This window comes from Hemibagrus wyckioides, linkage group LG18, assembly GCF_019097595.1.
Source record: "Hemibagrus wyckioides isolate EC202008001 linkage group LG18, SWU_Hwy_1.0, whole genome shotgun sequence".
Taxonomy (NCBI): domain Eukaryota; kingdom Metazoa; phylum Chordata; class Actinopteri; order Siluriformes; family Bagridae; genus Hemibagrus; species Hemibagrus wyckioides.
In genome coordinates, this window is record NC_080727.1 from 20,307,612 (window position 1) to 20,325,739 (window position 18,128).

Sequence of the window (18,128 nt, forward strand, 5' to 3'; positions counted from 1 at the left end):
CAAGTGGAGAAAATGAGGCACCCCAAGGAAGGCTGGAATACAATTTTCCAAAATGAAGATGTGCTAAGTTTGTAGTCTCTGTATTACATGCTGTATAACAAGCAAAATGTGTTTTAAGAAAGTGTGCACACTTACACAAGCAGGTTTTTGTTTTTATTACGGTTCTCTTTTTTCACCTGAGCAAAAAAAATCCCAAAAACCTGCAAGTTTAACAAAGGCTATGTTAATTTATAACTATATATATATATATATATTGTAAGTAAGGGATTCACATGCATACACAATAAACCACAAAGGATATATAGTAAAGTATCGGGATAAATATAATTTTGCTTCCAATATTTTTTCCATTTTTAGGAATTTAAAAAAATTGAAATATTACATGAAAGTCTGATTATTGGGTCTGTTACACAGATAAAATAAAACAAATAAATGCGATATGTTTGTGATGTGCAAATAATTGCATATATATTTAGTCAAATATAGTCAAAAATGACAAAAAAAATATACCTCAGAGAATGTCACCTGAGCTTAATTAAATTCTCTTTCTTTCTTTCTTTTTTTTAAATTTATTTATTATCAATCTATAAAATCTGAATGCATCTAAGTCATTTTATTTATTTATTTATTTAATTTTTTTTTTTAAATTTGTAGATGCATTGAACATTTTTTTTTTCATAACAGATTTGCATTAGTACATAAAAATGGATTATGATTTTTTTTTTGTAAAATATTATTCTTAATAAAGTGCTCAGATTTAAGATTCTTTTATGTTACTATACTGAGTACAGTGAAATTAGAGCAGTCCTTGCAGTGCAATTCTTCTCAGTGCAAACTATACATCCATTTTACAAATAAAATTTTTAAAAAAGCAGTCAAGACATTGATGTACACAGTATTAATAAGTCGGTAAATATTATTTATATAGATATAAATATGTTTTTGCACAACAGTCGAACATAGGGATCGCATCTAATGAGGTTATTAAAGTGACAAGGGATGTAAACATGTCAAATAATATAGAATATAAAGCGACTATTCGAAAGCATTGTGAATATCACAATATATCACACCATTAAAGTCACTTATTACAATAAGTCTGTAAATAAAAAACAATCCAATTCTTAAGTCACTATATAGTCAATGCATTTCTATAAACATCCTAAAGATGGCAGCACATCACATTATATCAAACTGACCACGTGCTAAGTGATAGGTCTGTACACGAAGACAAACTTTTTTCTTTTTTTTTTTCCCTTTCTGATCACACTGATTAATAGAAATATTAATAAGGGCCGTCCTTCTAATTTCAAGCAGAAGCAGGAGCAATTTGTTCCCTGGAAACCTCCCTCGACCAGCCTCAGCTTGATAATAAGAGTAGTTTACATAAATTAATTGGAAACACCACCTCAAGGCGACCTGAAGGTTTGCTTTTGATTAAAGCATTTCACGGTATTAAAAAGTTTCTGTAAGATCAATTTTTTCACTTTGGTTTGTTGTGTCAGTGTCTTTGACAACAAGGTGCATGCTTCAAACTCAAAGTGCCTCCTTCGATTTCTGTTGATTGGGAAGAGAAAAGTGTTGCGTTCAAAACCCAGGGAGTTTCGAAATGTGTTGCGCTCATACGTCTGCTCGAGCACTATTCCAGACATGCCTTTTGTTCGGAGTGTGTGTTGCACTAATTACAGTGATCGTTCAGAGCCAAGTCGTGCTCATGCTCATCACCTCCCACACACACACACACACACACACTAAAAAAACAATCCACACACTGCCACAAGGGCAGCCTGTATGGTGGCATTATTCCTCAGTCTCTTTCCACTTGAGCTAATGATCGACAAAGCGGTAAGCAACCAAACCCTGTCATAATTGGCCCAAGTTTTCAAAGTCAGCCTAAATGCCTGCGCGAATCAATCTTCATCACTGTCTTCAATGACTCGAATGACACCCAGATGAGGACTGGTTTCATTATTGCCCCTATTAGCTTCGAATGATGCACTCTCAGTTTCTAGTATATGGTGTTTTGCACAAAATTTGCTTACTGAATTCTCAAAACCCTGATTGGTGAGAAGGGGGTTTCATTCATTTTCTGTTTGTGACTGTGGTTACTATAGTAACAGCTCCCTCACCACTTGTATGGTGGTGCTATACGTAATCTAAGACTAATCATAAACAGACTGTAACGTCTTGTTATTTAACAGAGTATGAAATGATAATAAAGGTATCATCGTGGACAGGGTCCAGCTTACTGTAAGAGACGTATATTGGACGTTTAACATGGAAGGAGTCTCCAGTGTTGTAACAAGCAAAGAAGGATTTTTATTTTCAAGAAAGAGAAAAAACAGGAGGATGTTTGTACGAGGTAACAGGTGTCCTCAACGTTAGATATGTTTATGAGCATATAGCTCTTTCTAGCTGCCCTAACGTAAGGGCTAACAAGAACTAATCTGTTTCATCATTATGTGTGAACTCTAAAAAGCTAATGAACCGCGCACGCACCATGATCATTATCACCTCAGCTCATTTGCTTCCATTCTTCATCAGCTAGGTCTGTGGTGAAAAAACACTAACACAGAGATTAAAATCCATCAGTTTGACCGTGGATATACTGAGCGATCATGGGTAAACAGATGCCTTAAAAGCGCAGCTGTTTCCTGACCAGCATGAATGGACTGCAGTACAGCTGCCCTGTTTTAGCTAACAGGAAGCTCGAGATGCGCCACTGCAGCACTCCAAAAGTTGAAGGCAAAGCAGTGTAATGGCTGGGGTTGGCATGGCAACCGTTTTGGGAGAACTGAAAAGCCAAAAAAAAAAAAAAAAAAAGGAGCGCAAATGGGAGGACGGGCGTTCTGCTTTCGGAACAGCGAAGTTGCCGGCAAATTGGGAGGGCAGCTAAAGAGCAGCGTCTCTTTTGAGCTCAGAGGCTGTACAGAGAGCAAAGAGAGCTTCACATCGAGCATCCGACCTGCTGGAAGGAAAAAAAAACCTTAGGAGAAGCCTTCACAATATTGTGCGGTGACTCAATGGTGACAGAAGGAGAGGAGCAGAAAGATGATGATGTTGCAGTTGGCTCATGTCTCTGTAAGGGTAGAAAAGAAATAGGCTTTCACTCACAGCCGGCCAATGATCTGCCCACAGATGGGAAAAGGAGATTTGACTTTGTGTGAAACCTTTTCTTTCTTTTTTTTTTCTGGTAATAAATCCCCTGTATGTTGGACTGGAAAAAATACCACCAGAGAGACTTCAGGAAAGAATCGTAGATGTGATATCTCATATAATCATGTCTGTCCGTATGTTGGACTTTCTATGTGGTTTGAGCTGATTATAAGAACTCAGTGAACCACTCTTTACAGCCACGTGTCAGAATACACAACACTTCAATTATACACACTTGGCTTCATTAAAGATGCCAGAATTGGTCAGGTGTAGTATTTAAAGTAGAAAAAAGAGGGGATTCAGCGTAATCTTTAGCGTAATACTGAATACATTTTTGTCAGGTTAAAGATAGCGTTCATGACTCGCAAAAGCCACAGCAGAACCGTTGAACAACAGAGAAACTTGTTCTAATTGATCTGCTCTTCACTCGCTGCGCCGCAATAAAGCGTCAAAATGGCAGCGGAGCTAACTCCGAATAAAAACACCACATCGTTTCAGGACCCACGGTGAATATAAATCTCCGAGTGGTGAACGCTCAGTGAAGACGAGATGATGGGCATATGGAGGAACATGCTGCTCTGTAAGTGTTTTCATCAGAACCAGCATGAGGGGGGCAACCATTTGCTGGGTTCAGTATCTCCTCAGGCTTCCCACGAAGCGTTTCCTCTTGCTTGCTGATAAACTTAATCCAACACCCTGCTGCACCATTTATCCAGTCGGAAAGACAGACTCTAACTGCCTAACGACGGTTATAGATTCGGTAATCGGTGGTACGTCCGGAATGTTTGATCTTTTGTTCGCTTTGTAAATGATTCGGAAAGGTTTAGATGTTTGGAACCACGGCCCACTGTGTATTCAACAGGGCGGAAAAACAGTCGAACTCGGCTCACAAAGCACTTCACAACGGTCGAGCGGTTTTATTTCCAGAGCTCCTTTTACAGTAACTATGGAGACCGTGGGTCAGCTGATTGTGGAGAGATGCAGCAATGGACCATGGTAGTTAAAGCCTTTTTTTCTTTTTGATGAGCTCTACTAAAGGTTTTGTAGTTTCTATGCGATCATACGTTCTGTTTTGGCTTGCCTAAAACAATGTTATGTCTATTTTTTAGCACCCAATAAAATGATGGATCTTTCTCTTAGCAGTGCTTTTGTCCCCTTTGATCCTGTAAAGAGATGAACACTAGATAATTTATTGTTCTCACTCCTCTCTGTGGCACGACGCGAGCAGTTTGCCGGGATTTTAATGAAAGAACTGGGTGTGTAATGAAAGGACGGAGCTTAATTACTTTAACGCTAAAACTCCTGCGCAGCACGTCTCTGTGGATTATAGCTCCCAATTATGACACATATTATGACTCTTTCAACCTGACCCTGGATGATATGAAGGAGGGCTCAGGTGGATCTGTGGCTCTCAAAACCGAGGGCACATGCCGCTGCCAGATGTTGAGTCTGACACTAGAAGGTAAAAGGACATGCAGACTTTTGAAGAGTGAAGAGTATCATTTAACAAATTAATAAAATAAAATTTTCAGGGATAAAATAAACCGATAGGATATCGCATGTCCTCCTAAAGCGATTATTCCAGGTTCACTCGTTTTTATCGTGTAATACATTTTAAAAAAAGAAACCTTTCAGGGTCATGCTATAAGTGTAAAACTACAATATCCATCAACCACTGCACAGAACATGACCACATCTCACACCACAAAAGCTAAATAAATAAATAAATAAATGAATAAATAAATAAATAAATAAATAATAAAAAGATCCTCAATTAATCTAAAAAAAAGAAAAAAGAAAATTGGAAAATAATTACATAAATAAATAATAAAAAAAATAAACAAATACATAATTAAATAAATGTTTGTGTATGTGCAAAAGTTTGTACACCCTACTAAGTCAAGTCCCCTTTTGGTAGATATGACTGCTTTGTAGCTAGACAGCATTCTTTCTATTCTTGTTTTAGCAATTTTATCCCACTCTCTCATGCATGCTTCACGTTCTGAGATATTCTTTGACAATCCTGCATGCACAGCATGTGTAAGATTAACAAACCCATTTAAAGTCTTGCATTTCCTGAAGTAGTTCATTGTGGATTATGAGGTCTGTTAAGGATCACTGTCCTGTCGTAGAACCTAGTCTCTTTTTAGCTTCCGGACTTTTCTGATATTTACTGGAATCTGTCTCCTGTGCCACTGTCTGTCAGTCACACAGCTCTCAAGAATAACAGACCTCATGTTTAACAATGGGCAAGGTGTACTTTTCATCAAATGTTGTTTTTTTTTTTTTTTAAACATACCTTCGGTTATTGTGGGCAAAGAATTCCATTTTTATTTCATCAGCCCACATTACTTGTTTCCAAAGTGCTTCTGGTTTATCTAGACCTTCACTTTTTACTTGCAGGTAAGGTTCCCTTCTGATGACTCTTCCATGCATTGGTGTAGAGTAAAACAGTGCATCACCTCTTGAGCATCAGCTACTGTACAACTTCCTGCAGGTCCTATCCTTTTCCTGGTCATTAAGGTGGAAATAGTGAGCAGAGGATGTACCTCAGTGGTTAAGGCATTGGCTTAATGATCTGAAGGTTGTGAGCTTGAATCCCAGGACCATGAAGCTGCCACTGCTGGGCCCTTGAGCAAGGCTCTTAACTTGAGAGTTGTATAAATGAAAGTTGCTCTGGATAACTACCAAATTACTACCTACAATACAGTCTCTACGTACCAGTAATGCCTTTCTCCCAGACAAGCTCAACCACTTCTTTGCTCGCTTTGACCAAGGCGTCATACACACCAGGAATGATGACTCCTCTATGGCTGATCATCCAATATCACTCTTCACAACAGAGGTACACTCAGCACCTACCAAAATAGATCCATGTAAGTCAACTGGTCCTGATGGCATACCTGGACGTGTGCTGACCAACTGGCGCAAGGCTTCACTGACATTTTCAACCTGTCACTGGCCCAGGCTACTCTTCCAACATGTCTGAAGACTACAACCATCATACCAGTGCCCAAGCATTCTTCTGCAAAGTACCTGAACGATTTCTGCCCTGTTACACTCACCCCCATTGTTATAAAGTGCTTTGAGAAGCTGGTTCTAAGTCACCTCATTGCATGTCTCCCACCTACACTGGACCCACACCAGTTTGCCTACCGCCCAAATAGGTCAACAGAGGATGCTATTTCCATTGCTCTTCATCTAGCCCTCACCCACCAGGACAATAACAATACATACATTCAGATGTTGTTCATTGACTTCAGCTCTGCTTTTAATATAGTTGTCCCTAGTAAACTGATCGCTAAGCTCAGTGACCTGGGTATCTGCACATCCATTTGCAGTTGGATTACGGACTTCTTAACAAATCATCCTCAGTCTGTAAGGTTGGGTAATCACATATACTCAACCCTCATCCTGAACACCGGCGTACCACAAGGCTATGTGCTGAGCCCACTGCTCTACTCCCTGTGCACCCATGACTGTGTTCCGCGGCATAACTCCAACATCTTCATCAAATATGCAAATGATAGCACAGTTGCTGGCAGCAATCAGCAACAACGATGAATTGGCCTACAGGGAGAAGATCCAAAGCCTGTCAGCATGGTGTTCCATGAACAACCTCACCCTCAATGCCACAAAGACCAAAGAGCTCATCGTGGACTTCCAGAAATCTAACAGCAGCAGACATTCCCCTATCTACATCAACGGGTCTGAAATAGAGCGTGTCTCCAGCTTTAAGTTCCTGGGTGTCCACATCTCTGAGGATCTGTTTTGGTATCTGAACACCTTAACTCTGGTTCGGAAGGCACAACAGTGTCTTTACTTCTTGAGACGACTTAAATAAGTTCACCTTTTCCCCATGATCCTGACCAACTTTTACCACTGCATTATTGAGAGCATCTTGACAAGCTCCATCACAGTGTGGTATGGCAGCTCCACAGTGTGTGAAAAGAAATCACAGCAAAGGGTTGTGAAAACCGCCCAACGCATCATCGGCACCCAACTACCTGCCGTTCAGTCTCTTCACCACAGTAGATGTCTGAGCAGAGCACACAAAATCATCAAGGACTCCTTCCACCGAGTCATAAACTGTTCAACCTCCTTCCATCCAGGAGGAGATACAGGTCCATACGCACCAGAACCAGCAAGTTTAGGGCCAGTTTTTTCCCTTCAACCACAAATCTACTGAACTCTACACTACAGCACTAGGACACTAATGTCTTACTACACTTACCACCTTGCAGTTCTGCTCCACCCTGTACATTCTATTATAATATAATATTTTCTCTGTGTAATATAATTATAATGTACATATTGTCCACTTCATAGATTATCTATCTGTCTATCTTTTTATATATACTATATTTGTATATACTATATACTATCTGTATAAACACTGTATATTATCTGTTACTGTTGTACATACAGTACAATGTACATAATGCACACATTTTTGCACAATTTATAATTACACCTGACACTTTATCTGCTGTAAATACAACTTGCACATACGTCTTCATGCACCTTCTGACATAGACTTATTTATCGATGTACATATTCACATATTTATCTGCACTTGTTCATTTGCACAATTTCTACTATTTGCACTTCTGATAGATGCTGAACAGCATTTCGTTGCTATGTACCTGTACTTTGCAATGACAATAAAGTTGTATCTATCTATCTCTTCTGCTTTGTAGCCATCAATTAACTTCATCTTTACATCCCCAGTCAGCTGCTTAAAGGAGTCCATGGATGGTTTGTGTTGGCACGAGGTTTAAAGAGTCAGAGAATTTATTACACTCTAATAACAAATCTTGCCCTGCCTAACAAGTCCTAATGAGTCAATTAAGGCATAACGATTTAATTATGTTCTCTAGACAACTGGAAGGTTGTCCAAACTTTTTTTTTTTTTTTTAAATGAATCAAATATAAAGTAAAGGCACATTGATATCCAACAGAAAAAATTCAACAGCTAACTTAAAAAAATAAAAAATCAATAATATATGTAGTTGTGCCTGGGGTGCCAAAACTTTTACATACAACCGTAAATCTCTGTAGTGTAAAACACTTTCTGTTAACGGAAAATTAAACGTTGATGTGGGAAAGACCTTCTGCTTCACTTTCACAACACCATGTCATTTTTTTTTTCTGGAACAGCACATCCTGGTGAGTTTTATTTCTTCCAGGCCATGAAGGCCAATGAAAACGTTTGCCGAATGGCTGCTCTGACACATTTCTCTTGAGCGTAATGGAATGTGAGTTCTGTGTGTGTTTTGAAATGAAAATATCATCTTCACAATCAAATTCTACACTTTTGTGAACCCCACACCAGTGAGAGGGGGAAAAAAAAGAAGAAGATGTCTTGAGTTGTTAGCTCGAGGCAGTCGCTATGTTGCAGATGTGTCAAAGCAGCAATATTTCCAAGTATATTCATGTGGTAAATGCACTTTAGGAATAGCACAGACGGGCACGGCTTTAGTCCCGGCAGACAGAGGTACGTTATTGAATACTGAAACACACATGAAAGCCACGGGCGCTTTTTGGTGATTGACTTGGAAAAAAAAAAAAAATCATAATAAAAAAAAATAACTGGCTACTTTTGCTGAGCGGCTTGTCTGGAAAGGCCAGGTCTGTGGGGGAAATGAAAGAGAGAGAACAAATGTGGCATTTGTTGAGATCGATAGCGCATTGCGAGAGGCATCAGAAAGAACTCCGCAGCGCAAAGGTCCCGTAAATAGTTATTTTATATGAATGCATCTCGGCGGTGGGGGATGAAATCATCTGTTCTGCTGTTCGACTGAGCTGTTGGAGAGGAGGAGGTAAAACAGAACGCCACAATAGGGAGTAAATGAGCCTGAGTGAAGCGCATAACCCTGAGCACCCAAGCACAATCCAGTCTGAAATGAGGATTTGAAGAAGCAATTGTGAAAGAATTACCACTTTCAATTCGATTCACCTTTCTTGTGAAAACACATGTGAGAGAGAGAGAGAGAAAGAAAAAGAAAGAGAGAGAAGGATCCGCAAACCCGCGTTGCGCTTAGAAAAGTTTATTTCTGAGCAACACATGTCAACATATTTTCTCTTGAACAGCTTCAGAATTCAGACTCACCTGCGCAGGTTTCTGAAAGGTACTCTGTAACACTGACGTGTGTAAAAAGTTACAAGACAGCCCTGAAAGGATTTCAAAAGAAATCTACAGCATCAAAAAAGAAAACCAAAAAAAAAAACATGAAGGAAACAATATACAGAGGGGATAAAATTTGCACCATAAATACAGGAGCGAAAAATAAATGAAAACAATCTATCAAACCACCACGAATGTACGACATCATATTCTTTTTTCTTGTTAGTGGAAATATTTATATGCGTATTTCTTTCTTTTTTTTTTGTTTTCTCCTTTTGTAAAAATCAATGCCGGTATAAAAAAAAAAAACCCAAACGATCTATTCTACAGGTATTGTAAGCACGTCGCCTCCACCGAGTCGTGGCTACAGCGTGCCGTAGAGTTTACTGAGGAAACATACAGGAGGGTCGCTGATGCTGGAGCCCCGATACGTAAGCTGAAAAGCTGAAAAGGTGACGTGACGTTGCTGCTGTGCAAAACGTTCTCTTGTGCTTTACAATGTCATTCTCGTGTTAGTCCAGACGGTACACTGCCCCAGACCGAATCAGTTAGTGTTTTTTATTTTTAAATTATAGTTATAGTTAAAGTTCCATCAGGATCAACCCTGGAGCTGCGTCCCAAATGAGATATTACTGCACTTTATGCACCTCAGTGTCTAGATAATGGATTTTATAAGGGTCTCAAAATGGATCGCTTTTGTTTTTAAAACATTTTTAAATGTTGAAAAATAAATCACACAACGTGGGCTAATTTCAAATACACTGTATCGTCCATAGGAGTGGCATCGGACATCTTGAAATGTTTTCTCATTCAGTGTCAACGCCTGGTAGCCCCGCCCCCCTTCCTTTAGTTTCTGAGTGCATGAAGTGTACATTCCACACTTCGGTTTTTTGTTTTTTTTCTGCTTGTCGTGGTTTTTACTACTCGGTTTAGACTACAGAACGGTGTAGAATAGTGATTACTGCGATTCGGGACACGAAGTATAGTGGAGTTCTCAAATTTCATGCATTCGGTTTGAGGTTTAAATAATAAAAGACTTGGGACGCTCCTATTAGCCTTTGTGTCCAGTTTTATTTGTGCACATAAAATCTTTAAGTTAAAAAAGTCTAGGGAAGCTACTTTCTCATTTTCCTTACATCAATCATAACTCCTGGTGTTGCTAAAAGCAGAATTTCCTAATGTGTTTTCAAGGTATTGCATCAACAGCGTACAACTCATCCCGCTTCCTTCGTCGGCTTTCGGCAAGTCTCCGGTCGTACGCTCTCTGATCGTCCCGACAGCTTACAGCGCACTCTGGGACAGAAATGCTCGTAAACCTTTACTCACGCATGAAGAAATGTAAACAACACGTGGAAGACGGTGCGGGATGAAAACATTCAACACTGGGTTTTTTTTTTTCCTGCTTTGTCTTTTTTGTCGTAGCTCGGGCTCTGACTCTCCTACGCTTTCACACGCTCTCTAGATTGCTCTTTCTCCGAGATCTAATCACAGCCCGGAGACTGCGAGCAGGTGATTCATCATGTACGCCAGGGCAGAAGGAGACGGAGTGCAGGATATGACATGTGCGAGCGATCAGCTCCTGTTTTCTTCTGGAGGGATCTCGTCGGGAGTGGAGGTTTGACCGGCGACTTTAATGAGGGTGATGAGACAAACAAATGCATCATACTTCATCAGCGTTGGAAAGAGGGTTTTAGGGGTTTCGGATTGGGGGAACTATACACGAGCAGGTCAACAAGAAACAAAATAACAGGTTCGTCGTCATCAAGACACTGACGAATCAAACAAGACCGAACGAAAGTCATACATAGTGTCGTAGTCATAGTGCAAGTGTCACTATTTTCCCAGCTTCGGCGTTAAAGTCCCCGAAGAAAACGATGCTCCGTACAAAAACTCCCATTCAGGCTCCTTATTGCACCAGATAAGCAAAAAACGTCTATTAGAAAAAGATTTCTGCTCCTTCTGTTCTCTCATCGCGAGAGTGGATAACGAGTAAATCCTTCTTTTGGCTGAAGTTCACATGTGTTTTTATGTGTTTTCTTCCTCATTTTTTTTTTTTTTGCTCTGTCCCTCGGTAGCAGGCATGTCTACATGCCGCCGGTGTTCATGCCCATGCCGGCTGCTTGGCCCATGCAGGGCAGAGTCTGTGCCGCTTTGGGAAAATCGTGAGCCACCACACGGCCGTTCTCCCCTCCGCTGCCCATGCGGCTCAGGCTGGAGCCCAACATCGCTGCGTCGATGATTTGCTAGAAGAGACAAACCACAAGCACCGTTCTTACACCAAATCCAGATTTATCTTTCGGTTAAAAATGGATATGCGTCATATGGGTTAAAAAAAAAAATAAACAAAAAACAAGGTCTAAACCAGGGTCAATTGCCACTCAAAGCTGTATATCTACAGGCTCTGGTGGAAATTCATGCCTCACTTGAGCTGTATACGTCTGTCAATATGGCAGCCTTGCACAATAATTCAGCAGTTAGAAAATAATTAGGACAATAAAAGAAATGACGCTAGCCGGGAAGCCACTCGCGCCCGCATTAGTTTCACATAATGAAACCCTGTAGGCTTCAAACAGGAGCTAATGATGTGGCTGTCGGGCTTCAAATTCAAATCCAGCACACTTCACTGCTTCAGAGAGGATAATGTTTCCCCAGCTGATGCCGTCCAATTGGCCTTCCAGGAGTTGCGATTTCTGACTGCAATATTTTATACTTCAAGTCTCAATTCTGACTGATCGAAAGGAGTTGATTCATTTTCTGTAACAGAATGGCTATATGGTAATTCCACCTGCCAGGCAAATCACAGGCTTATAATAATGAGCTTTTTCTAATACGTTATCATTTCCATGGTACGTATGTATGGATTACGCTCTACATAAACACGTTAACTGATGTGTTGATACGATGACGTTTTGTTTGCATAAAAACAGAGATTTATACTCCTGGATTATTCTGTTAGTCAGTGCTAATCTCTTCTCTGTAGCTTCATCCCTTGATATCACCTCAGTCAGGGGTGATGCTTGCTAGCAATTAACACTTAAAAAAACAATTAAATCATTATAAACATACTGTTAGTTAGCTTTCTGGTAACCTTGACTAATTGATTACAAAGTGTAACAGTTAGCCAATTGCAAGTGCCTTCGCTAACAACCTTGGCTAAAGGTGTACAGTTAGCCTATTGTAAGCATTGTCATTGTTAATTGCTTCTGTGCAGATTCATCCCTCTTTATCACCTCAGTCAGGGACTTTGCAGGCTAACGCTTGCTAGCTACCTGTTTACACTTAATAGCTTTATATTTACAATATGACATCATTTTTAAGCTAATATTTGCTTGTTTTCTAGTGACCTTAGCTAATGGTCTATAAAATGTAACAGTTAGTTTAATGTAGTCTAGTTTGCATCAAGCTTTGCTAATGGTTTATAAAATGTAACAGTTAGCTTGAAGTTGTCAAGTTTTCTAGCAAGCTTGGCTAATGGTGTGGAAAATGTTACAATTAGCTTAAAGTAGTCAAGTTTGCTAGCAAGCTTGGCTAATGGTGTATAAAACAACAATCAGCCTAATCTAATGTAGCCTAATGTGCTTTCTAAATTATACTAGTTAATCTAATGCAAACAAATGTAATGTTTTACAAAACAAGTGAGCTTGTTCCTACGGTAACAATATACTCGCTTGCATTCAGGTAAAAACAAACATTTCTATTTCTGTATTAAACAGTTAATACTCAAAAACAGTTAGTTCATTGCTAAACCCTACTGTAGCTACATTCCTCTCTATCACCTCAGTCTCCACTTGCTAGCTAGTGGCTACTTTACACACTATTAGCCTTATATTTACTAGCAAGTCTATTATTTTACCATACTAATACCTTTCTGGCATAATGTAGAAATTAGAATGTTTGCTTAACAGAATATTAATTAGCTTACTAGCAATCTTGGTTTACAAAATATCCTTAGCTTAAAATAGGCAAGTTTTCTTGCAACCTTGGCTAATGGTTTATAAAATGAAACAGTTAGCCTAATGTAAATTTGTTTGCTAGCAACTTTGGCAACAAATTATAACAATTAGCCTAAGGTAAGCAAGTTTAATGGTGTACATATTTGATATGGTGAAGATTTGAGTGAGGAAAGTTTGATTAGCATATATGGAAAAACTCTTTCTATGCCACTAGCTAGCAAACAAAAAAGGGCTCTGATGGGGGAAAATGACTGTTCCTAAATGTTCTAATGAACAGTAAGTGATAATAAGAACTCGTTTCACAGATGTTCTGCAACATTAGACGTAACTATAAACTAATTAAACAGTGTGTCATGATATTCTTTAATAAATATAACGCTGATGTCGTGGCTCAGTGTATGATAAAGGCAGCTGACAACATGCTAGTTAATGCTAGCGCAGTGTAATTACATCTAGCAAATTAAAACATATCATTAAAATGATTTGTTGAGCACACCGCTAATGGCTGTTGTCAAATATTAGGGAATAAAAAGCTATTTTTTACTACAACATACACAGAAAATGGTGTTTTCAAGACCGAAAAAATATGTCTGATTCACCACATGGTTCCACTGGTAATTGAATCTAAATTTGTCACTGTTTTTTTTTTTTTTTTTTTTTTTTTTCTGGTGGCTGAACGAGAAGGGAGGAAGGAAGGAACGAAGGAAGCAAGTGCGGACCATGATTAGAAAAAAAAAAATTCACAGCAGGAGGTTTTCTATATCGCACTCGCCCACTGTTACCTCTTTCCTACTAACACCCTGTGTTGAGAATGAGGGCGGTCACGCTCCTATAATCACGCTGTGTATTTCACACTGATGAGCTTCATCCAAGATACGGATGTTGGAGGGGATCCTTATTCCGGAGAAAAAAAAAAAAAGCGGGAGGAATCGCCTGTGATTTGAGAATGACTTTGGCTCAGTATCAGAGTTTAGATTCGAGTGAAAATAAATTGGAATAAAATGACTAGAAGAAGAGACAAAAAAAAAGAAAAGACAAAAGATGTTTGCATTCAGGTAAAAATAGACATTGATACAGTGTGGGATCCATTTTAGTCAGCGCTAATCCCTACTCGGTAGCTTCATCCCTCTCTATCACCTCAGTCAGGGACTTTAAGGGCTATCTCTTGCTAGCTAGTGGCTACTTTATTTATTAGCAAATCTATTCTTTAGCATACTAATACCTTTCTAGCAACCTTTTATGAAATGTAGGGATTAGCTTCAAGTTCACGACTTTGCTAGAAACCTTAGCTAGTGGTTTACAAAATGTAACAGCTGAGCTAATGGAAGAATGTTTGCTAGCAACGTTGGTTAATAGTTTACAGAATGTAACAGTTAACCAAGCGAAAGCTAGCAACCGAGGCTAATGGCTTACAAACTGTAACAGTTAGCTTAAAGTAAGCAGGTTTGCTAGCTAGGTTTACAAACTGTAACAGCTTAGAGTTAGTAACTTTGCTAGCAACCTTGGCTGATGGGTTACAAAATGTAACAGTTGGGTTAATGGTCAACATTGGAGCTAAAATAGGGTGCAGGTGTAGCACTATATTCTTTACAAACCTTCATTCTCCGAGACTGGATTCTGGACTTGTAACAGAACTCGACCAAGGCCACCAACATGGCTAGCCCTAGTCCTCCAATCAGGATGTAGAAAACCCCTGCCACATTACTGAGGCTCAGGGCGCTGGTCTTATCCTGAACAGCACAGAGAATCCAATCAGTACATACAAATACATATACAACACACTCAGTGACACACACACATGCACACACACACACACATATATGCATTCACCTAGCTAGGCTATCAAAACAGGAAATTTACTGTTCTGAAACACAATATAGTATATACAGTAGTTCTCTACTACAATATAATACATATTGTCTTTAAATCTGTTCTACAGATTTTAATAAATAACTAGAAGTAATAAAACGATCTAGTAACCACTTTTCTAATGCATGCAGACAGACTCATGCACAAGTCACAAGCTGGAATAACACATATCACTCTCCAGAACATGACAGTTTTCATCTTCTTTCTGCAGACTTAGATTTAAAATAAAAAAAAAAAAGGTCTAGCACAGAAACACGTAAAACATTTCTTCAGTGTACAGTTTAAGCAGCCTCTACGTTTAAAGGGCATACAGTAAGTGAGAGGAATCGTTCAGTAAGTGAGAGGACTTGGGAGGGAATTGGGGGTTATAATGTCTCATACGTAAGCTATGGGCTGTGAGCACTTTCTCTGTCCCCATGACGGTGGCCATTACATGACATTACACTGGGGCAGTAGAAATCAGTGGCATGCACAAGTTTTTCGGACCATTTCTTTTTTTTGGTGGTCTCATCCATTAGCATGCACATTGCTTTTACAGTGGCTGGCATAAGTATTCACCCCCCTTGTACTTTCTGACATTTTGAAATGGATCATATTTTCTTGAGTCTACATTAAATACCCCATAATACTGAAATATTTGCACGTCAGACTAATATCCTTCATCACCCATCACTGATTTTTGGTGGACGTGGCATTCATCCATCCATTTTCTGTACCGCGTATGTTAAACAGGGTCACAAGGAAACTGGAGCCTATCAAAGAGGACTTGGGGCACAAGGCGGCATGGGATGCTCTGGACCAACCCAACCAACGCAGGGCAATCCTACACACTACAGATGATTTAGAGATCTTAATCAGTGTACAGCACATGTCCTTTGGACTGGGGCAGGAAACTGGAGTATCCAAAACATAGGGAGAACATGTAAATTCTGGAGGTAGGGAGGAATCAAACCCCCAAGAGAGCAAGAGGTGCGAGACAGACGTGCTAACTACTAAGCCAAATATGGATTTAATGACACATCTCCAGATCCTTTCCAGAATACACAACACTGGAACCTCGGCATATGAATTGAATTTGTTCTAGAGATGAGTTCTTAAGTTGAAAATTTGTATTGCAAAACTTGAATAAGACAGATGATTTCCTCATCATGGCACCTGTTAGTCGGTGGGATATATTAGGCACCAAGTGAACATTTTGTCCTCAAAGTTGATGTGTTAGAAGCAGGAAAAATGGACAAGCGTAAGGATTTGAGCGAGTTTGACGAAGGGCCAAATTGCGATGGCTAGACCACTGGATCAGAGCATCTCCAAAACTGCAGCTCTTGTGGGGTGTTCCCGGTCTGCAGTGGTCAGTATCTATCAAAAGTGGTCCAAGGAAGGAACGGTGGTGAACCGGCGACAGGGTCATGGGTGGCCAAGGATCACTGATGCACGTGGAGAGTGAAGGCTGGCCTGTGTGATCCGATCCAACAGACGAGCTACTGTTGCTCAAATTGCTGAAGAAGTTAATGCTGGTTCTGATAGAAAGGTGTCAGTGTACACAGTGCATCACCAGTCAGGGCTGTTTTGGCAACAAAAGGGGGACGAACACAATATCAGGCAAGTGGTCATAAAGTTATGGCTGATCGGTGTATTGTTCAACCCACATTTGATATTACGGGCTATTTAATATAGACCCATGTTATGTAATTTCAGTAACATCCAGTCGAGTGGACAAAATGTGTACAAAAGTTGAAGAGGGGTGAATACTTATGCAAGGCACTATAAAACATGGACAAGGATAGCTAGCATTACTGAACATCTTCTTGGGGAAAAAGCAATCAAGTGAGGGATTTCACAGCGATTTCACTCATTATTCTCCAAACTGTCTTTTACTCGATTGTGGATGGAGGATGAATCTGATCCCAAACCATGATCCCACTTGAATAGACTACAGTACCATGATTAATAACAGTGCACGTATTAAACGTCACAGGCTTTGACATTAGATCCCAGTGAATAATTTAAACACGGCTGCCCAAACCTGCCCCTGGAGCTCCAGCACCCTGCAGAGTTTAGTTCAAGCCTCTATCTAACACACCCTGGCTCTTTCTCTTTGTACACGGATTACTGAGTTAGCCAGATTGGATTGTTGATGGTTTGACATGATCCAGGATTTTTCTTTTCCTTGATGCCAGAACAAGAAGTCCATAAGATCAAACCTGTGAGATCAGATCACGCCGTTAGGGTGTTTTCATTGTGCTTTATTGCTATTTAGATCGACAGATATAAAAAGAGAGTATGAATCCTGAAGTTTCGCAGCTGCAGCCAAACTGTTTCAGTTCCTTTATTGATTATGTACAGCGGAATATTTTCCTGCTCTTTCTTGCGAAAAAAATTCTAACTCAATCAAATTGTAAAGGCATCTCGTTTCAGATCGCCCCAAGAAATGTTTGAGGTCTGGCTCATTTATTCAAAAATATCGATCTTATTTTGGTTAAGCCGTTCCTTTATTGATTTGGATGTATGAATTGGGTCATAATTCATGGAGAACTAAAATCAGCTGGTATTTGTAGGTATTCATGATTCCCTGTACTTTGATTTAAAAAGCCCCAGTTAATTCTGGCTAAAGAAAATCAGCTCTAAAGCCTGACGCTACCACCACTGTGCTGCACCGTGGGTCTGGTGTACTTTATTTTATTTTATTTTGCATCAACCATACCTTCTGAAATTCTGAAATTATTCTACCTTTTGAAATTGCTTATCAGACTTTTTGACAAAAGGATTCCGTCCAGCCGTCCTGACCACCAGCCCAGACATATCAGAGATTATGGTCACATGCGGAGAATAATCAACTTGTCAGATATTCCTGCAGCTTGGTGGAGCCACTGCAAAGCTCCTATTTTCTCTATTTGTTGATCGATACCTTTCAGCATTTGAGATTTGAGATACCCTGCTTGCTTAGCAGACCACAGAGTTGGGATGAAACCAAGAAGATGTGACGAAAATCTGACATGATTCATTTTGCCTTCAATTTAACGACA

At 39.6% G+C, this 18,128-nt stretch overlaps 1 protein-coding gene across 5 annotated transcripts in view; it reads right to left on the reverse strand.

The window, feature by feature from the left end:
* Positions 1–9,193: 9,193 nt before the first annotated feature.
* gria1b (glutamate receptor, ionotropic, AMPA 1b) overlaps positions 9,194–18,128 on the reverse strand; it is an 81,329-nt gene continuing 72,394 nt past the window's right edge. For 2 of the 5 annotated variants that reach the window (XM_058416028.1, XM_058416029.1), the window contains exons 15-16: positions 14,832–14,966; positions 9,194–11,526 (exon numbers count right to left, since the gene is read on the reverse strand). In XM_058416028.1, coding sequence (XP_058272011.1) covers positions 11,368–11,526; positions 14,832–14,966 — 294 coding nt within the window. In that variant the 3' untranslated portion in view covers positions 9,194–11,367. Of the gene's footprint in view, positions 11,527–14,831; positions 14,967–18,128 lie in introns of those variants that run through there. The other 3 variants (XR_009207260.1, XR_009207259.1, XR_009207261.1) reach the window with 3 other exon arrangements.